Consider the following 22,759-nt stretch of genomic DNA (forward strand, 5'->3'; position numbering starts at 1 on the left):
TGCTGTAAACGTCCTCTTAGCACTTTTCAGTGAGGGTCACCGAACACACAAAATAACATATTAATAAGAATAACTTAGTCTTAGGGAGGAATACTCCAATCTGTTTATATTTTAGATGTGTTTTGAAATAAGAGGCTTGAAATAGCAATTGCTAAGTTCCTCAGCCAAAGACTTCCGATGCATTGATTTGCAGCGAAATTTGGAGGCTACCCGGTGTGTAAAACGAAAGGCTTATGAAACGAAGTGGTTTGCTAAGAGATATAACTCAAGACTTCAATTACTCAGAAATAAAACAGAATGGATCTTTTTATTTCGGGTAGAGATTGAAGTGTGATGCCACTTCCTTGATTTAAAGTAATTCTATTTTCTTCTGTGGTATGCGGTTCTGCAACAATCGGATTTAAATAAATATGTGTGTTTTGGGGGATTTTCACCTGTTGCGCTGGGCTATGAAGATGAGATATTTATAATGATCTTCAAGTTGAGGTGGATCCAAAGCTTTGGAAATGGTCATAGCTGGTGGGTTGACCCTAAACTGTTCAATTATGATATCAACTCAGAGTGAACATACTTCTCTATCAAATTAAATGTATCATTTTACGTCCGGTATCGTCGTTGTGCATTCCATCAGACTGCTGGCTCCCAGCACGAATCGAACGCTGTGTATGTCCGGATTCGGACCTTTACCACAGCGTGTTCTTAATATTAGCAGGCAAATACTCTAATTGTTAAACTACCACGGGGACTGATTACTGAAATTTGCTATCTACAGTTAAGAAACTTAAATAATAAGCATAATTAGAAAGTAAAAAAAAATAATCTAGATCGCTTGGCACCGAAGCATTCTTGGAATACGACAGGGCGGTCGAGTGGGTTGGTAGTTCCATTAGTCCAGCGAGAAAAAATGATACATGGCGACGGTAAATAGATGTAGGAACTGCGCGGCAAAAGGCACCAAAACGAGCAGTTTTAATCGGTTCTCATAAGCAGACCCTATCTCACTTTACTGTGCCCTTTTAAGTTTCTAAACACGTGTATGTCCCTTTTCTAACAATTTAAAATGCATATTGCGTTACATAGCTTCCTTTTTGTTCACTATGTAAGCCGGCGGCGTCTGCAGGAACTATTAGAAATTGGAATGCTTTTTAACTGAATGAGCGAATGAACCGACCGTAATGAACGGGCCATGAATGTCAAATCTGTCACACTCCGACAGCTTGTGTCAACTCTGCCAATCGAAACACCTCTAGCCATTTATTGTCATGCGCTTTTAGTGATGCAGTGCTACTATTAAAAGCAGAGCGATAAAACGTCTCACTACTGTCTATATTAAAATGTACAGCTAAGTAAACAGTATTAATTGAAAATGCATAATACGACAAACTCCAAATATCCAGTTATGGCACTAAACGCATACAGGAGGGAACTAGTCTGAATTTTAAGAGCACTTCACTTCATAATTTTCATGCTGCAGGACCGACTGCATAACCGAAGAAACTAGCAGGTCTATTCAGTCATCCCGTAGGCCCTCTGGCAAGAAATCTTCAGAACACTCAGTGGCAAGTAGTCGAAACATTTGATGTAGTGCTTACTGCGTCCCTGAAGGTAAGAGATCTCGCATTAAGTGTGTCTTAACGACTAAAGAAAAGCCATCATAAAATGGGCCTGAAAATTTTCAACGGTTCCGTGATGATCTAAAAAAAGCTTGAATGAAAGTGACAAAGCAGAAGCTGCTGGGGATTTCAACCCAGCTAGCACTGAGCGGAAGAACAGATGCATTCCGTTCACGAAACTGCTGCTTATATGGCTGATTCGAAGAGACCTGCTGTCAATCAATGACAGACGTAAACCGCCTTCTACAGAGAGGAATGGGATGCCTACTTAGACCTGACACCTGCAGAGCTTAAATAATAAAAGAAATTGAGCCTGGAAAGCCCCAACGATTACAGAAACCTAATCTATTAGGTTAAGATTGAACATAGCTAATTGAAATCAAGGTCTCATTCATGGAAAAAAGCCTGCAAAATAGTCCAAAGTAAACTAGCTATACTGCCATCCGAACTATTTCTAAGTCAGCGAAGATGAAGAGAACCGAAAGCGATTGTAATCCAGCAGAACTGAGTAGATCCAAAAAGAGATCATGGAGGCGGACCGGAGACAGATGGCGAAGAAATTAACGAGGTCGATTCAGATACAACCGCAGGACTCCATTTTGGAACCAACCCTGCGTTCATACTATATACGTTGGTGGGACTAGGAACTCTAGTCATGTAGAACGTCTAACGTAAGTAATGACTGCCACCGAGACGAAGCATTGTTCCGGGAAATATGGCAGACTAGCTGAATAGACACTAACTTAAACCAGCATTTGAAAAACAGAAGCCAGACCACATACAGGAAGACCTGTAAGCCCTAACATCAGCTTGGAAAAAAATTAGCTCAATTAAAAAACGTGGTTCGGTGCTTGTGAATGAAATTTGATGTTACTGAAGTTCCACATACGAGGCGAAATAAAAAAAAGCAGCACGGAGCCTCGACAGGATAAAAGTCAGGAAATCGGCTGAAAGAAAGAGAAAGTTACTTGCGTAACCCGTCACGACCTGACCATAAGATTTAAAATTTGGGACTACAGAAACGTCTGAGGTAGCTAAAGTCGATCCAATTTAGCAAAGCAGCAAATTATGGTAGAGTATCAGTAAAAGACTGAGGTTTTTAAAAATTTTCCGTTAGTATTTTTATCTGTGAAGATCCGCGTAGGACTGAAGGGTTAGAAGACAGTAAGCCCGTTTGCCATTGGCAATGTAATGCGGCTAAACGAACAAAAATAAGGTTTTTTTTTTTTAAATGCAACCTTATTTTAGTAGTATTCTCTCGAATATTTGCTAAAAAAAACTTGCGGCAGGCCTGGCAGAGCCTCTTTGATTCATACCATGCCATCGTTTTGTAAGTTGAATTTTTCTATTATTTTTTTCGAAAGTTTCATCATTTAATCGATACAATTTTACATATACTCTAAAATATTTTCCTTTTCACAGTGCAGAAGATTCGTGTTATAAGCCCTTTTTTAGATTTTAGCAAATATATAATGAAGATCGTCCGAGCTTCTTAATGCAATCTTTCGCTGTTTCATTATTAAAGAAGTTGAGTCTTATATCACACTATATACCAGTGTAGTATACCTACCGTTTTTATAGTTTTTGGCGACATCATGTTCACACTTTAAAATAACGATCATTCAAGAGGTTACACAAAAATACATAGTTAATACTAATGGAAGGTGAATTATTCCAGGAAGTTTCGCAAATGCTTCGGATGCTTTCAGGAAGTGCAGGCAGTGAAGAACAAACAAGTCACAACATAATGGATACAGGATAAGGGAAAAACAAAGGAAACAGGAAAAGGGTTAAAAAAGCGTGATGGTTAGAAATGGACTACACCTGGTAGCAAACACACTTTTAAACAATAATATTAAAGATCTTATAGGTTAATCTAAAGCTGTGCCAAAATCTCACGACCTTTACAGACGCGGTGTAGAGGTTAAGTATGAGCATTTAAGAAAAATCAACGAAGCAGCACAATGAGGGAGTAACTAATCTATGTGAGTCACTGTAAACGAAAATGGACGAGGCCGGAATCTCTATTAGATGGAAATGGACGACATTGCAGTAATATATTTTTGCTATTTCCCATCCAATAAATAAAAAGAAGAGTAGATGTTAGACGCGCTATGCCAGAGTACTAAGGTATAGCGGGGTAGATAATTTTTATTACAAGAAACTTCAACGCGGCCTCAATAGCATGGGGCAACAGGTATACTTAGGCTAAAGAGTTTACTCTTCAAATCTATGTAGAGATCTGCGAAACCTAGACTTTAGGAAAGAATGGAATCTTCCATATCAAATCGTTATAAATGAAATCAAAATGACTACACCACGGTTGCCCGCGGGCTTTCTTAGGGCAAATGTGTCAAGGTTATTCTCTCAACAGCTTGCCAGAGAATAGCTGCCTATCTGCATGGGAGATGACCGGAAGTCACGCGGAAGCCAGCAACACAAAGACCAAACCAGGTGAAGCCCCGGCACAGATGGAGGTTTGCCAAAAGCGATCAGGTTTGTAACCAAGCGATGGATAAACTTTTAAGAAAAGGGCGTTTTTTTTACAGAACAGAAAGAAGCAAATGCATTGATTCTTAAGCCTCGCCAAAAAACTGGCCCGTCAGCATACAGGCTTATATATACACTAAACACAACAGCCAAAAAAACACCGCAGTAGGCTAGCTAGATTAAAAATAGAAGAAAAGCGTACACTATTGGAGCATCAATACGAGTTTTGCAAAAGTAAGTTAACTGTGGAGGCAATATAAAAGGTAGTTAACATCGCTTACACCGAACTACTAAAATCTCTTAAGGCCAGGAGGTTCATATTAGTGATACTGCTGATGTTAATGACAGATTTAAACGGAGGGACGATAAACTAGAGGATAGTCATGCGCGCACCAAAGCAGAAAGGAACATCTCCTTACCTCCAACGGATCATTTCCTTATATCTATGGGCACAGAAGAAGATCCGCCACTGAGGTAATACTTACACAGGATACAATTCGACACAGTAACATCAATGGTTTATCAGTTGCTCAACATAACAAAGTTTAACACATAAACGTTTGTGTCGATAAGAATTCTTCTAAAAAATAATTCTGCCGAAAGGAAACATCACCATAGAAGGCTCCTTTTTGTTGCAATAAAATACCAGTCCTGCTTTAGCCAAACTCTGTGAAATCTAACATAATCGGTAAGGCAAACAAAACGGGTGTTAACTACCTATTAACAAGATTCGTCTTTGCTGCAACGATAAACAAAATTTTTTAGTCCAGGAAAAATGCTTGATATGCTCAAGCCATTCCACAAAATAGTCTCAAACGCAGGAAAATTTTCACGCTACATTAATCTTATCTAACATTCGATAACTACTGGGGTACCGGAATCCCAGAACCGTCGTCAAGCGAATACCACTGCTGCATTGATTACATGGAATTAAACAACAAAGCAAAACAGATCCCCATCCATTAGCACGCATAGATGAAGCACTAGATGGTCTGGAAAAATATACGCTTTAGATCTTACCCAAGACAATTTTCAGTGCTCTTAGGGAAAGGAAGACACTAAAAAGATCACTATCATACCCGGTGGCCTACTTGAATGCAACGTAATGCCCTATGCTCTGTGAAACGACGTCAAATGGAGAGCGTGTCTCAGGGGCGGATTGGAAACTCACGTCTTATTTACCTCGATAACGTTTGTGTCTTTGGGAGAACCAGAGATACAACTGCTTAGATTAAGTAAATTTATTAATGAAGATTAAGAAGTTTTCTTCTGGAACCATCAAACTACAAACCCTTAGTGACAAAGTAAACATGGCATCTGAAGAGGCCTGGTCAACATGAAAGCTATTGGCCAGTTTTCGAAACTTGTAAAACAATAAATCGCTTAAGACTTTTTAGAGCATCGCTCATCTTATCGAAATTTTATACCCAACTTCGCAAAAACCGCATCTCTGCTCAACAACCTGCTAAACGGTGCAACACCCTTCTTGTGGAATGAACTTCAGTTGAACATCTGACTCCTTCACTTTTTCTCGCTCACTTGGACCCAACGCTACCAATAATGCTCAACACTGGTGCGCAAAGTACCACGCATTATGCTTGCACAAAATCATAACAAGGCACAGGAACGAGTAGTTGCTTTTGGTGTATGAGCCTTGTCGAAAACCACTTTATCACTCAACAAAAGTGCACAGCTTAAAGAACAAAAGGATTTAACTCATACATACGTTGATATCCATTATTAGCCGTTATAGACCATTATGCACTTTGCTGATTAATATCAGCTAAGGATCTAAATTGTCACTTGGTGCTGTAGGCCTTCCAACTGCAAGAACATCAAATTACAGTCACCTGTACACAAGGACAAAAACATCGTATTATGGATCATCTCCATTGCACTGCAAAAAAAGAAACACAAGAAAAGTTTTTAGTCAACCGAATGATACTCACAGACGGTCACATACCGTCCTTATAGGCCTCAGAAAATAAGCGCTTACGTCAGGACAGCTGCACAACTGCAGCTGCTACCGGCAAACTGCATAATTGGACGGCCACACAGAACTTCTTCTGATATTTTAAACAAGCTCGTCAACAAGTTAACTAGGAATAAGTTCTATCGTTCGTAGTTCACGCATATATTATAACTAAGTGTTTATCTTGCTTTTTTACCGTTTTTCCTGTTTCATACAAACAAGGCTAACTTAGCATTCTCCTAGCAGTTTTGCGAACTCTTACGAACCAATCCAGTATCATAAATGAATTTGTTCGAATCTACTCAGCATTCAAGACAACTAGTACAAGTCCTACCTGGTCAAAAGAAAGAAATTACCAGAAATCAAGGTTAATGTGATTTACCTGACACCGGCGACTCGTTTGTTATTTTCGTCCCAGTTCACAGCATTAGTTTGCCAATACTAGTACTTCGGCCGATACATCATGATTCGGGCCGAAGTTACCAGCTTCTCGGTATTTTTGTTTCTACAAGATTAACACAGCTCCCACACTCCGAAACCCTGGCTACGACGAGGCCCTGACCGTTTCGGACCTGCCAAGGGGGATTGAGTGCATGGCCTAAGCCGATGATCTAGCACTAATTCTTGAAGGCAAGACTGAAAATTTTTATAACTAAGCTATTACCTTGCAGGAAATACAGCAGTGCGCAGCAACTGTTTTAATGATTTTGTACGGCGTACGTGCATCTTCATAGAATGCTGAAAAAGCGACGACAAACCTTCCAGAGAGACAACGAAAATAAAAAGCAAATGTTTGCGTGTCAGAATTTCCAAATTCTTATAGATACAAGATAATAACTGTGTGAAGCCTATAGTACTGATCCGTATTTTTTTACTCATACTAGTACGAGTAAATAAATCATAAAGAGAAAAACGTAGATAGAGAAACATTACTTGAAACTGGCTCTGTAAAAAGTAAAACAGTCTGCATGTCTAGGAGGAAAAAATATTGAAATTATTAACCTTACATTAGGAAGAATACGCTCAAACTGAAAGCGAAATGCCTTAGAATTACACTAAACACCGGGCGTACATTAAATATGTAACCAATGAGGCCACTGAAAGTTTGGAGTGATCTATAACACATAATGCCAAAAAAAGGGGAACCCAAAATGGACACGAGAAAGTTATTAGCAACGGTGGCTGACTCCATGATACTTCATGGCTTCTCTGCATGGGCAGACAAGATCCTATTGTCAACACAGAAAAATGTGGCTATTGAGTCTAATAGGGCTTTCAAAACTATCCCAATGTGTTCCGTCATAACACCGGCCAAGATGATAGCAACGAGGTTTTTTTGTGCGGATCTTGGTCCCAGAAGAGTTAGATCAGACATAATTCGGATTGTGAAATCTGATCACGTGAATATCCAAGAACGAGCTTTAACGGAACAATGACAAACGCACATGGAGAAATAGAGAATATTTGGGCTGACATTTGTGTTCTCTGCAGCAGAGGTGAAACGGATGATGTGGAACACACAGTTACCCGTTAAGGGTCACTCTAAACAACTAGACAAGAAGTAGCACATAGAAAAAAACACATGAAAGCGAGGAACACAGCAAAAGAAATAATCCAAAGTGTGATCTCTTCAGAGGAAAACAGGCCCTTGGAAATGGCATTTTTAAACAGAATCATGATGAAGAAAAAGAATTAGAGGAAGCCAGGAGGAACAACATGAAGGCTCGGCTGCCAACAACAACATGTGAAGCAGAAGAGATTAGTCTGGATCTCTTTCCATGTACGACGACTTTTTTTCACCTGCAGGACTCTGAAATAATGCGATGAGCTTTCTATACCTTCAGGGTTCTCTCGTGGATAATGTTTAGTGCGTATGGTCGCTTGCTCAAACGTGTGAATGTATGAGTTTTACATTTCAACATATCAACCACTCAGAAAAATAGCTCCAAGTGCCCGAGTCGTGTGTAGGTGAATTTTTTCTTTAAAGAAAAAGCCTTGGACTGACTTCAAGAGACGAGCACAATGTTTTAAAGACAAGAAAAATATCCTTCCAAATAACAGCCTACACAATGGTAGAACAATAAGTGCAATCGAAGTTGACTGTACCTTAACTACACTTTTGCTTTACGCATCTACTGAGGAAAACGCTGCGTATATTTAACAATAATAATATGCATGTATTGGCCAATACTTCCCACGTGTGTACCTTCGGCAGCCTGTTTCGGTTAGATATAATAGAGCCCTGTATTGTATATCGTATTAACAACAACCCCTCAACCTTTTAATACTAATACCAGTGCACTGTATGAGGTAGAATAAGCACTTAGGTTACACCCGAACGGTTTCGCTGCTACGTCTGACGAACTTCGCCAAAGTGTCTTGGTCGGTCGGTTAGGTAGACTGGCAAATTGAGTCAGCAAAATTTTTCTTGAACGTTCTAGTAATCTAACTTGTGTTGTTAATTAGTCAGATCTCAGGAATGTATGCAATACGTTGTATAGATTCTAAAAGTAAAATCTCTATATTGACTCGATTCATGCCGCTGTTGCTCAATAATTTTGACACATAAAATTTTTCCGAATGACCCTTTGACTAAAAACAGCTGTACAACCATGTCATATATGGTTCGCTCATCCAGATTTTAGTACAAATTTAAAACGATACCGGTCTATCGGCTGCGTTATTTTAATAGGGTAGAAAGCTATCAGCTTGCAGACCCTTGCAGGCAGACTCTTGTTCAACTCTGTGAGATTGGAAGAATGGATACAAGCAGCACTCAAAAGCTGTGTTAAGGAAAATATTCATGAGCCCCTTCCGACTGTTAGTTAACTAGAAGCGAACCACTGTTTTTCTCAGAGTGCCCTATCTCCGCGTATCGAATCCTCGATATAAGCACGAAAAAAATATGCTCAAGCACCTCCCTTAACAGGAACACAGTATAGCCTTTTCCTTTTTCACAGTTCCGCTTTATCTGATAAGATAACAAAGGTCGTCTGATATAATTTTAGCCATGATAGACTTTATCACCATAAAGCATGAGATCTTGTCAAGGGCGACAAATGAGCTAATCATTTTCTAATATCACCTTGTAAATCATAGGCGGTCCTGCTGCTTATTCTTAACTGCGGGGATATCCGAACAGGTCGCACAGTTAGCCCTGCTTTATTATGTGACGCACTTGCCAGTGCTACAATCGGAACATTACAATGGTTCAAATACATCGCAGCTTTTTGAATAGAAAGAACTGATGGCGTCTGAAAAGAAACTTATGCAACAAAACTGGAACACTATTACATTACCTAACGCGATAATCGCTAAGTTAGCAGTCTAGAATTAGCACTGATAAGCCCATTATTTATTTGATAAGCCTGCTCTCAAGGGCAGTCTTTCGTAAATAATTGGTGACCCTTCTAATAGCTTTCTCCATGAACAAATACAAAAACCTTAAAACTACATTCAATAATCTTAGTATATTCTGCCCGATCGTAAAGAGTACAAAGAGATAAAAATTATCGAGCTGACACGCAGAGTTGTTTGTGACAGCCGGATAAACGTATCAAAACGAGGAAGCATTTTAATCACATTCCTCTAAATGAGCCAGCCGTAACCTGCGTATCAAGCGCAAAAGATGGATGGAAGCCGGAAACGAGCATCACATTAGTAGCTTTAGTGTGAGATTACTTTTATGTTACTGATTCGTCTAACGAAGACCCGAGGATACAAACATTACACCAAAGAGAGTTGAAATATACTAAGTTTTCAATATTAAGTTAATCCAAATCACATATATAAGTTAATCACATAGGCAATGCATGTATCAATGTGAGAGCTACACAAATTAACAGAATTATTTAACCTCAACTAATAGGTCTCAACCAAGTAATAGTTAGGCTCTGTTTTGTATATTACTAACCAATAAGACTTGGACGGCTGCAAAATGGATACCTAAACCTTACAAAGATGAGTTATTGTAACTCTGAAGGCGCATATTCGACACTTAGAAACTATGTGCAATGGTAGAAAAGATCGAGTAATAAAGGAGCAAAGGGATTAAGTAGGATATAACGGGTCACTATAAGGTTGTGGGTACCAAAAAGTGGTGCCAGGGACGCCGTTAGTTAAATGCACAGCGTGTTCAAAAATCCAAACTTACTAAATATTGAAAAAACTTTGTGCAGTTCTCTGCAGGGGGTGGACGAAAAAAACTCGGCAACAGCGACCTTGATTTAGTGAGGTGGAATTCGATGGACGCAAAAAAATCTGTGAGATTGGATTGCTTAGGCTCAAATAGTTCAGTTATTTTAAAGGCGCAAAGTGAAGTAATGTAGAACATAACTTGTCGGTTAAAAGAAGATAAATTAAAATTCAAAAAGAAACTAATGCAGAAGGCGGCTCCTGGCATCGTGGCAAGCGGACGTGGTGTACAAAAACACAAAGGCAAGAAAGCTACTGTTATCAAGATTTCCGATTACTCCATGCATCAGCGACGATAGGTTCATTGGAAAAGACCAGCACATAAAAAATCGGCTAAAAGTAAGACTGGAAAAGAGTAACACTGTCAAATTATTGGCGGGTTGACTAGTCACGGTAATAAAGCGTTGTGCAGCTTTACACGGCAGTTATCTTTGATAATTATCAACAATTTGCTCGACTCAATCACAGAAAAACGTCGACAACTGATCGTCAGATGCAGGTAGTATGATACAACGAGCAACTGTATCGGATAGGAAATCTGGATTTTTGGATTGCTGCGAAGTGCAGCACGGTGATGGCGTGACCGGTCGTATTTACATTTACATATAAAATGTCCTGTAAAGAATCATCTAGAAAGAAAAGTCCGTCAACGATGAATGCAGATAAGTCACTCATCTCTCGTCGACATCCTTTAAACAAATAATAATGTGTAGATTAACTAAATAAAATGACGCACTTGGATACTAATAAGAGACCCTGTGAGGGCAAAACTGCTAATTCAAGGAAAGCCAGAACGCAGGTTGTAGTTAGAAGACAAGACAGTACAGCGTCTTACCCTGAGAACTAGACAATCTTTTGTTACGGATGGATTACGTGTTCACAAATGATATCTGCAATTTTAAAAGAGTTTTTGGGTGTCGGCATATTCTGGAATATCCTCTGTGTACTGGTAATTGCCGACGATGCACCTTACTAGGTGGAAAAGAAATTATCAGCTTCACTCATTGATGCGCTGTCGGAGCGTTATAAATGCGACAGGAATGGTATACTCCAGAGACACATGTTCCAGAAAGACAATAGCTGGAGGGCAGGCAATACGTAAGATGAGACTACTGACGAGCATTATAAAGCTCTAGAAGCCATTTTTGAAACGACTCGCTAAGTACGTGTATAATACAAACAGGACATACTATGCGTAAAAATGTTAGAAGCAATTTTTTTTGCCAACTAATCAGCAAGGAGGGATTAAAGGCTGACTCTAGGCGTGTATGCACAATATTAGACATATCGAATCCCAAAGACCTTAGCGAAGTAATAACTTTCCTTAAGTGCTGAAACTACATGCTGCGCCTCGTTTCTAATCTCCTCACCTCAACAGCGCTTATCTGCGCGCTTATGCAGAAGCGATACAAATCCTGATGGATACGCCAACGAAAGAAAGCATCCAAAGCATTAGAGCCGAAGCTCACTATCAAACCCAAGCTCTCTAACTTTTTGCCAGGGATACACAAAGAAACAAATGAACGCAATAATTACGAGCTAGGTGGAGTACTAACTTAGCAAGGCAAGTCCATAGCATATGCATCTCGTTCCATAACGGAAAAAAAACAATTCAGTTGTGGCAGGGGAATATCTAGCTATACCTATGGCATGCAAAATAGTTGAGAACTACAGTTCTTGATTGTGGTTCATCAGAATCAATAGCATGATTGTTATGAGCGACGCAGTCTTCGCATTATATTTAAAACGGAACAACATGTTATATATCATAAGACCGGTGATTATCATTATCCAGATGTTACCTGAATTGTAAAATTGTTCATTGACTTAAAAGTTCAAAAGCTTATGCGTTCACGGCATAAGTGCTAAGCCTTCTATTATTATTACTATTTCTATCATATCTACTGCCGTAACATACTTCATTAGACTCATGAAAAGCGCCGGTTCGTACTTAATTACTGGTAGAAGTCGTGGATTGCGAAACGAAGGACAACATGACAATTTGTCCTGTCCAGTTCCTTTCGGTCATTGTTTCTCGTAGCTTTAAGTAGTGCCAAACGTAGTGCCAAGGAAGAACGGTCCCACCTTCAAATTAATTCGATTGAGCGCTGTGGCGAGGAAGAGATGGTTTAAGGCCCTGATCAAACACAACACAGTTAACACTTTCTTTCTTCGGGGTCTACGAAACCAAACGGTAACCATTAAAAAATGACACCTCCTTTACAGACTTTTATGGCTCCCATTTAATCCAGGTCCTTTTAGTTTTTATTCTGCTATTGCCATGTGAAGCCTAGCTAAAGCCCATTATACTTGGAATCTGTAAGAGCTGTAGATAAGCAAGTAGTCCATGCATAGAATAATGTCGATCAAACTCCTGCGGTTCATTACTCTTCCAGAAAAGTCTTTACGTAGAACCAAGGACATGAATGGAGCTCAGATTACTACCTTGGGTTGGTCTGTCCGTTAAGAGAAATGGGATTGCCCCTCCACTTCATCACCTATGCATATCTTCTCCTGTGATATTGAAGCCAATAGGGTAAGTACATTGGTGGTATACCCTCGTACGCCAAAACACACAGATAATTGAATGCACTTTTGAAATAAAAAAACGCTGCTTATGAGAGACCGGCAGGATTATCGAATACCTTTTTAAAGTCGATCATCAGTACGCTGCAGCTGTTTCCGTCAAACGCTTTCTCCGCAATCCATGTTGTTTTTTGGATAGCTTTCCTGCGGTTTAAAAAGACGGAAGGTGTCTTGATTAATACACCAGCTAGAAATAGAGAAGCATCTCTCCACTGAGTCGGCAGAGCGCTGGCACGCAGACAATCATTGAAAAGTGCAGTTCAGTAGGACGCCAGTGAACGAGTGTAGGGCCCGTTGCGGACCCCGTCTGGGCCCGCTGCCTTATTGTTCAACAGCCTGTAGCACCTTTAGCACAATGAACTCGCGCCTAACAAGCTATGCTCCATCGTACACTTTTCATCACCGACCGCAGAAAATAATAACATGACTCGAGGAATCATACCATTTATCGTGAACATACTAGCGAAATGGTTAAGCAGTTGAGCCTACGAACATGAAGTCAAGTGGCAGCGCATTTGTGTGGCTACCGTTCTTACCTCGGATGTTGTCAACTGTGTAGCATCTTCAGGATCCTTTCTGTATTTTTCGTGTACGTTCTTCACCAAATTGTCTTAAGCGCCGTGACCACAAAGCTAGCTGCAGATTGCATACCTGCTAGCATTCCGAAAATGTTCTGCGCCTTCGAGCTATAGAATTGATCAACCAGGTTCTCTACTTTTTGGGATGGAAGCTAGGACGTATAGCTTTAGGATTTGAACGAGGTATTGTGCGTAGTTCTCCATGTTAATGATATGAGGTGCCCAAATGACTGGATGCTTGCTCCAGGAGGCTCTCCGCATCCAAGCAAGTTGAAAGGGCTTTCTAGCCTAAGAAGGTCCGATTGGTATGACTTGGTCTATAGCAATACTAATGGCCGCTTAAATAAATCCGCTATTTTCCAAAAAATAACTTTTTCCAGGAAACCAAACTCGGATAACATTAATCTGAGACACAACAGCAGTTGAGATTTTGACGTGTCGTTTGAACGTCAACACCGAGTTTGGGTTGATTATTTAGGTATTACAGTCCGGTGACAGCACCTGCGAACCATTAAAGAACTTCCGTATTAGCAACTGTGTCAACTTTGACTCGGTGTAATGCAGACAACATGTTACGAGGCAGATAACGTTATCTTCAATTAATTTTCACGAAAGATTACTTAATCTATGACTGTAAAACACGATGACGCCTCCAGTGGGGCATCGTGGATCACTATTTTTTCGAGTTAGGCAGAAAATCAAATGCATTAGTCGTCCAGATTTCCCTCAGCATCAAAATGTCGACAAGGTTCTACTCAAAAATTTTTAACGTCTCCCTAGAATTTGACCCCGTACTCTACGATCGATCTCAAATGGGACTGCGATGGCTTTAACTAGGGCTGCTGCGTTTTGAGAAGGCCATACGGGCACCGCCAATTTAAGGATTTGATTTACAAAATATTCGACAGTTGGGGCTAGTGGAAGAAGAAGGCAGCTGTTCGGGGTCGATGGGTGCTATATGCACAAAACGATTTTTTGATGCGACCCGAGGATGCCGCTGCTCAATTCCCAAGAGGTCTAGCAGCCTGTTTGGCCGTTTCATCGTCGGTGGCTGACTGTGATGCGCGAAATTCTGTCTCAGTATTCCTCTAGTCGTGAAACCGATCTGCTCTTGGATTCTTGTTTTGTTGACGTTCCTGACTTTTGCATCTGTCTATAAAAATCATCAAGCTATCCCTATTGTTATCTTACTTCAACAACTGTATCAACCGTTTTCGAAAACTAGACACTAAGCGATGAGAGGGGCAAAAAGGAGGAGCGGCATCCTCTTTGGCCGCCTTATTCTCGAAAAGTTGTGAGCCGCTTTGCATTTCTGACCAAACAGGAAGACCGCGAACACCAAAAATACATGGACCATCTTCTCTTTGTTTTTCAGCTATCAAAATGTTTTTATCCTTTTCAACTTTCATATATCCACCTGCACGAATACTGCTACCATGTCGCTTAAGGTACCCATATGCTTCTTGGTGTAAGCTATGGCATTACAGTTTTGATGTCTATCCGCGATGCTGCACGGAGAGCCCTAAGCGTTTTTAAGCTTGTTAAGTTTTTTAGGTGCAGGTCAAGGGGCTCGATTATACTGTTGCTAGTCAGCATTATAATCTTCAGTGGGCAGAAACCAGGAATGCCGGATAATTGTCCAGAGAACTTGATCACTTTAGTACCTGTTGTTCAGGTGGATTGTACCTGTTTTTTTCGGGTAAGTTACTTCGCTTTTTATACTAATTAATTAATCCAAACGATAAGCAATTCAAATGTTACATATACATGGACATGTAGCCAAGCACTTTAGGAAATGTTGTGTTAAATGTTGGTACACTGCACATTTGGCATATCCATCTGGGATGGCTTTATCGTCAACAAACTATATTTCAAATAACAGACAACTGAAAACTCTTCCTATATCCAGCGCACCCCTGAACGCTCTTCCTTTATAAAAAACTTCACGCACTGCAGACCCGTACAAGGAAATGATCTTTTGTGACTACTGCTAGCTGTCGTTATTATTGACAATGGAACACCCGATCTGCTCACTGCCTCCTGTTGTTCGTGTTGTCATGGGCAAAAACATTCTCTGCCGCTTAAGTGCGAGGGAGCCATACAAACTTGTAACAGATAAAAAAAAAAAGTCATTCATACTTGATCACCATCCATTTAAGGAACTTTGCTGAAGTCGTGCGTAACTACTCTAAAAGTGCCTATTCGTACATTCTGAGAAGCAGTTTATCTACTTGCTTTAAAGTGAAACCGAGTCAGCTGACACGGTTGTGGAGGCTCGATCGATGGATATCGCAAATACACACTGAAACCGGAAAGCCGCAGACTTCACGTCCACGATTTATTTCAATTTGACGAACTGAGAAGAACTTTACAAATAGCTATGTAATTAAACGGACTAGAATTCTGGAAACTTAAAAAAGACTAGTGCAGACGCAATCCTAATGTAGATAGCAAAAGATTTTACAAACAATTGCATAGTAACGCTAGCGAAACATGTGGCAAGTCTTTCCCGTCATCGTGAAGCGAGCGGAAAGGCCGAAGCTGCAGTCTGTGCTCTTCGCTTAAGCATAGCAAAAGTATCAGAGATAAACACTCACACACTACAACTAACACGACCTATACACACTGCCGCTCAAAGACGTCAAGGGGCATTACAAGGGCAACAATAGCAATTGAAGTGATAGTTTAAAGTCTATGGCACGAATCGCATTGTTCTCACACAGTCACTACGAACGCTTACGGACTACGCAGCAGACAGTTAGCAGCAAACGTAGATAAAATAAGACTGACATACAATCAATGGGCGGGTGAAAAGGAAGAAAAACTATACAACAAGAATAAAGATTGTTGAATTGATAAATAATAAGTTGCATGCAGTATAGATACAAGAAAAAGATTGAGGTTTTTAGATGAAAAGGGATTTGTATTGCATTACTCCATTCTCATCACACGCAGAATCGAACAGATCATGCCAATAAAGTAGTACTGGTAGTCAAGATTCTGGAGTGAGGCTCCTTCTTGAACTGTTGGGTTTGATTTGCCAAAATCACACCTATAGAATCTTTACTTCAGCATCTCGGTGAAGTAAAGTAGATTTCCCTCAGAGCTGGATATGCAAAGATTGGTCTCAGGGCTACAAAGCTTGATTCGCACCAGTAAATAAACCAAGTTGTGATCAGAAGCTTCATTGTCGTTAACGCATATACTTAATGCGGGTTTTCCAGTTCTGACAAAGTTATTTATGTGTCCGGTAAAGAACTGAGTTAATAACTACACTAGCTTCCATTCAGATTGTTCAATCGAGTTTCGAATACAGAACATACAGAATTATCCCTTATATAAGAGCAGTTTTATATTCGGTCTATTAAGCGTGCCAAACCTTCATAGCTTCTTCGCATATGTCAGCAGTAGAATCAGCCTAATTTTAGTGATGTCGATTCAACTCTATCAAAAACCGAGATGTTTTTCTGCTTCCTCCAGATAATTTAAGTTTTATAAGATACAGCAAATGCAGCCATATGACTGAATAATGTGAAAATTAAAACCACTGATAACATTTCTAGTTTTTGAATCATAGGTGCCATGAGCATTGCTTTACTGATTTCATCTTTAATATATACCGCAAAAGCCTTTTATTTCAACATGGTTTCTCATGATACTGTACAGATTTGTATCGGTTGGTATAGATTATTTATGTAAAAATGTACTGAGTTATTAGATAAGTAACTCGATAAACAAAAGCGAATGGTGGCAATAAGGTCAATCTGTAGTTGGTTTCGGACAAAGGGCTTGTTTAGCGCTTAATCACTTTAGGAGGACCACGTTTGCTTCATATTCAGACTGGAAGATACGGATTTTGGGAGCATCCCATAGAGTCTTGTAAGAAAAATGTGCGTTCCGATTAAGTGGCCGCTACATTAAGCAGTCAGCACATCTTACCTACACAGTAATGTAATCCGTAGTTCTGTGAACCGCAAGCACGGTACATCGTTATAGTTTTTTTGAGGTACGTGAATAAGTCGATTATATTCGAAGCTGTGCTATCGGGGCTAAACGAGCAAAACCACTTATTGTTTATTGAGTTTCATCGGGTCATCAAATCGGGTCTTTTTTCAATTTCGACTTCATTTTTCGACCAAACCTAAAGCCTCTTTTACTACTTTAGTACCTCTTTTACTTTTCATGTATAGCCTCGTTACGTCCTTTCCTCTAACAAGGCCAGCGAAATGAAGAGTCGAAGCCGGAGCACGCATAGTGTTTAGTTTAAAGCAGATGTAAAAAAATACGTCCTGAGATGCACTACACGATTAAATTCGATTGTATCCGTCATAAAATTCTCTTGTCTCGTAATTGACTGAATAGAGCTCCTTTTTTTTTTCTTTTTTGTATAATTTAGGAAAGACCATAACCTCATGCAACTAGCTAAACTTAATCATTTTATAGTTATGAAAAAACGTTTCCTGGATACGTCTCTGTGGAATGTTGTTTTTTTTTGGTATGTTAGGTAAATGCCTAAGTAGCAATGAAGAATAAAAGGAGTACCGAAATTTAACAAAATGTTATTTAAAGTTTTTTCACTTTTTAGGAAACCATATGCTAAGAACCATTATCTGATTAAACACATAGTCGTGCCATAAAGTGCCAAAGCTATGGCTAGAGCTTTGTCTATCTGAACATGCCTGACCCCAGTTGTTGCTTACAGGTTGTAGATAATGTAAATCCTAGTTAATAAATAATAAAGTTAATCTCTATTGATATTAACGTAGATCAGTAGCGATTGTATGCTACTATTAAAATATTTCAATTTACCCTACAAAGCACGATGCTTTTTAATGTTTAAGTGTATTCAAAACAAATAGCCATCGATGTTTTGGAATAAAGCCCCATTTACTGTAAAAGTGCTGTTCAAACAATGAGCGCTAAAAGACACCAGTTTCTTATCATAATGAGAAGCGGAGCTTCTAATTGCTCAAAATATTTTGGCACTAAAATCCTAATAAAAAAGCTCAACATATATTGAGATCGTGTGCTTATTTTTTTAATTGAGTTGTTAGTGTAGTATTTTGAACACATGACGATGCATTCGACAAGTATAGGATGTTTTAAGAAATTTCGTTTTTGATGAATGGATTCTCAGTTGTCATTTTTACGATAGGCCTCACTATCGCTATTTAACCTTGCTTCAAAGGTCTGCTAGACTAGTAAGCAATTCGGAGGAATTAAGCAAAAAAAAAACATTACTCTATTAATCGCCTGTATACGGCTCAAATTTTTGCTACAGCAGGTTTTTATCTAAGTTCTAATTAGACATATTCTTTGACCCTTAACTAAAAAGTCTAGGTACCTGTCAAAAAAATATCGAAACATAGCCTGCGGATTTGTTGGCGCAGTTTAGATTGTAAGCGGCTGCCAGGTTGCCGTAGTATGATGTGGGCCCTAGTATGTGAGCTGGGGAAAACCATGACTTCAAGCGGTTAGGTGGATTAAAAAACGGATACCATATTCAGATAATGCACTTTGACCTTGCAAATTCAACGCTTCCAGTACCTTTCCGGATTTCTAGGAAACAGAAAACGTTTTAGATACTCCAATTTATTGGATTTCCAAGAAGTTAAAGAGGTCCTTAGACTTAGCCTTATATTGCCGACTATTTCCCACTTTTACCTTAGCGACTAAACTTTAGAAGAGAACTATATTATCATGTTCAATAAGGTGATCTATCCAGACATTCCTACACCGAGAAAAGCAGTCGAAGGGTAATCCTGTGATCAACCCTTATACCCAATAAACTAGATATATTTCAACATATATCATTACTAACTATGAATATCACGAGATGTTTGTTGATGCCCTGACGGAAGGCTCTTTTTGTTGAACTTGGCTGGGATTGTAGTTCCTGACAGCCTGTAACGTAAATATGAATGCGACATTATGTCACGAAATATTAAGATTGTAAGCCTGAAATAAGTTTTCTAGAGTATAACAGGCAAGACCTTAACAACAAAAACCTGCCGCCTTAATTCTTTAGAAGATGAATATTAATGTTGCCTTAACTGCTAGCGAAAAACAGATACGACCCCGATATCTAAGGTCAGTTTTTTAAACCGTATTTATTTTATGCCATCTTGCGATATTATATTGAGGCAGCTTTTGGCTTGTTCTCAATATGTCTATTCTAAAGAAGCGTGAAGCTCAAATTTAGAATCAGCGTAAGCGATTATTTCTTGAAAATACAACCTATTAATTGTAACATATTCCACGAACTGCGACATTTCAATCCAAGAACCCGGGTGCCAAGCCTCTGGGGTTATATTTATTTCATACAGGGGACATCGAAACTTTGTGCTTCACTGCCTTGGTAATTTGTGGTTGCAAATTTGATTTCCTGCTGAGGCTTAGCTTCCATCAATATATTTATATTATGAATATAATACAATGCTCAATAACGCTAGGTTAGCATCCCTTACCGATGTTTTAGAGCCTGTTTTCAATAATATATGATCTGATATTGAGATATTGATCTTTAGCTAGTTGTTATATATTTTCTATGTACATGTATGGAATTTATAGTTCATTCTTTTTTCGTCCTTTTGCATTTGCAAAATTTGAGAAACGTTCACTTGGCCCGTGTTAAGTTAAAATTAAAACCACTAATAGTGTCCCACTACAGGAAACGAGACGAAATAAACAAATTTTGCGTGTCTTACGACCCATGTCCTGTGCAGCCCGAGAAAATTCAATCTATGCCGCCCGAATAAGAGCAAAACACTCTTCCAGCCACAAACTACAATCCTTGGCCATTTGCAAACTCGAAATTAATTTTCTAAAAGCGTGGAAAAGTGTAGTACTCATATTTTCCATGCTTGATTCTAAAAAATATTCTCACAATACATCGAGAACGTCCATAAAATAGACCCAGTGAAAGCCGAGGCAAGTAACTCTACATTTTAACTGTAACAGCTCAATTGCAATAGCCGCGTGATACCATACTATCGTACATTAGAGTCTACTATATGTTACATATAGTGAATATTTTTAAAAACAGACAAAAACTTTTTGGATCCTGGCTGACCCTCGGTTTGGAGCATTTTGAACTTACCGCCTTACGACCTTCTTAACTCCATACTACAAAAAAAGTTGGTAGGTTGAACACCTCTTCTTTCAGCTGCTCAATATCTTTAAGTTCTTTCCGCTTTGTCGGCATGCTGGTCGCATTTTCTCTCATACAATAAATTTTTCAATTTGTTGCCAGGCCTCTAAAGATCTAACGTTTCAGGCCATGGGCCTCATTTTGCATGCAAATTCAAGTGGTTCGTATCATTTGTGCCTGCAATTTAAATGTACCAATTCACAAAGCAGACTACTTTCTCGCTTTTCGCGCCGTTCGTCCTTCTCGATTTCTGGAAAACGGCACGTTAACAGGTGTGTGAATTTAGCCCGAATTCTTAGCTATCGAGACATTTTTGGTAAAGTATATGTAAAGAAATTATTACGCGGACTCTTGGGCCCCAACACGCAGCTTACACTTCTCGAGGTCTCAAAAACAATACATCGAACATTTTCGACCACGGTCGAATAAACCCCAACATGAAAAAACGTTTTGTTCTTAGTGAGGTTTACGTGACCAATCATTATAGAGATATGTGACTCGATAGAATTGCTGGTGCCAAAGTATCTTGATTTTAAAATTGTAGAAAAGCTGACGTTATCGTTTGACACCAGCCTATACCTGACACTATCCTCAGATCTAAAATAGATAGTGGCAATTTGACACAAGAATAGGATTGTTGAACAGGGTAGAAGTGAACCCTTCACATGCGCATGGGTCTATTGACGTATATGTAAGAGGGTCGACGCTTACATACGCTCCAATTTGAGTAGGGAACCCAAAAAGCCATACCGCTTGCAATTGATTCAGTTGCACTAGACCGCTACTCCACAATCGTTTTTTGTCTCTCCTCTGGCCTTCGTTCCCGCTCCGCCCATCATTGATCCGGGGGTGGATGACGTGGCGTGAAGCCGTGGGGCGATCTTTTAACGCAAAGATCAATACAAACGAGTTCTCTCGTTTTTCTTTCATTTCAACGTATAGGTATGCCCCAATGCAAAAAGAAGAGTGATGTGCGCACTTGTCTCGGAATCACGGTTCAGTGAGACCGGAAAAGACTCATCGGGTCAGGAAAGAAGCTTCGAAGATTCAGTCTTGCGCACTCGATCTGGATTTCTACACCTGTAACTCTTTAATCAATATGTCTACCAAATAAAACGTAAGTGTATGCAAAGTGTTATATGTGGCTTGTTTCTAATATTCACTCAGTTTTGCTCTCGACAATGGGTTACAAACAAAGAATAATAACGGCGTTTTTTTTAAATAGGATCAAGAATATACCTTTTTGGCGACGTAAAACACGTATCGTACTGCACTATGCGAATACATAGCTAGAGGCCACTGTTACAGAAAACCTTAAGATTTTCCTTATTGGATTATATCAAGCTATCTTTGCGTATTATTTAGCTCCATGCTGTAGTCGAATGCTAATTCTTAGTACCTTTCGTTGGCATTAGTCTGTCAAAAAGTTGTGACAAGTTGAATTAGACGCTTTCTTCTAATGCTTCATTACTTACGCTTTCTTATTAGTATCTATTTCAATAATTTCACTGTCTCATCATAAATACTAATATATGATGTTGAAAAAACAAAATATTAACTTATTAGTACAATCAGGTAGGTCGTATACTACTAAACATAGATACTACGACATTTAAATAAACTGTTTAAATAAACAAATTTTCACTCATTAAGAGCGTCAATGTTCATACGAATTTAATTTGTATATGAGGTCAAAAATGATATTTACTTACAAATGCATTCCTTCAAGGGTTAACATGTTCCATTTCCGTTTTATTATCTAAATAATGCACTGCACCTTTATTATGTTAGAAAAGAGCACTATTTCAACCTATTAAGCAGTAACATAACTGAACGCGGTTTTTCAGTTTAAAAAAAACACAGTTTTCTATTCGATTATAGTAACAAATTAACTTATTATGTGTTCGCCGTCAGTCTTCACGATGTTCTCGCATCACTCAACCAATTTATTTATTTCCTTTCGCCAGAAATATTTAGTTCTGGTATCGAATAATTTGCACAGCCTCTTTAGTGTCAAATGTGCGGTTATAAATTTAATTTGCCAGTAATCGGAAAATGTGATAACCCATCGTCGTGTGATCTGGAAAATATGATGGGTGAAAAATAATCTTCCACTGCAGCTCTTGCAGAGCGTTTTTAACGTTTATTGCCATGTACGGTCTGGTATTGTCGTAGA

At 39.2% G+C, this 22,759-nt stretch overlaps 1 protein-coding gene across 2 annotated transcripts in view; it reads left to right on the top strand.

Annotated features, from left to right (window-relative positions):
• Positions 1-21,687, top strand: part of LOC111260594 (uncharacterized) — a 121,229-nt gene extending 99,542 nt beyond the window's left edge. The window contains exons 2-4 of one of the 2 annotated variants that reach the window (XM_086968403.1): positions 12,666-12,805; positions 14,988-15,132; positions 21,526-21,687. In XM_086968403.1, the coding sequence (XP_086824529.1) occupies positions 12,696-12,805; positions 14,988-15,132; positions 21,526-21,669 (399 nt within the window). In that variant the 5' untranslated portion in view covers positions 12,666-12,695 and the 3' untranslated portion in view covers positions 21,670-21,687. The remainder of the gene's footprint in view (positions 1-12,665; positions 12,806-14,987; positions 15,133-21,525) is intronic. The other variant, XR_015311119.1, reaches the window with a different exon arrangement.
• The last annotated feature ends 1,072 nt before the right edge of the window (positions 21,688-22,759 follow it).

This window comes from Varroa jacobsoni, unplaced genomic scaffold (genome assembly GCF_002532875.2).
Source record: "Varroa jacobsoni isolate VJ856 unplaced genomic scaffold, vjacob_1.0 scaffold_456, whole genome shotgun sequence".
In the NCBI taxonomy this organism is placed as follows: Eukaryota; Metazoa; Arthropoda; class Arachnida; order Mesostigmata; family Varroidae; genus Varroa; species Varroa jacobsoni.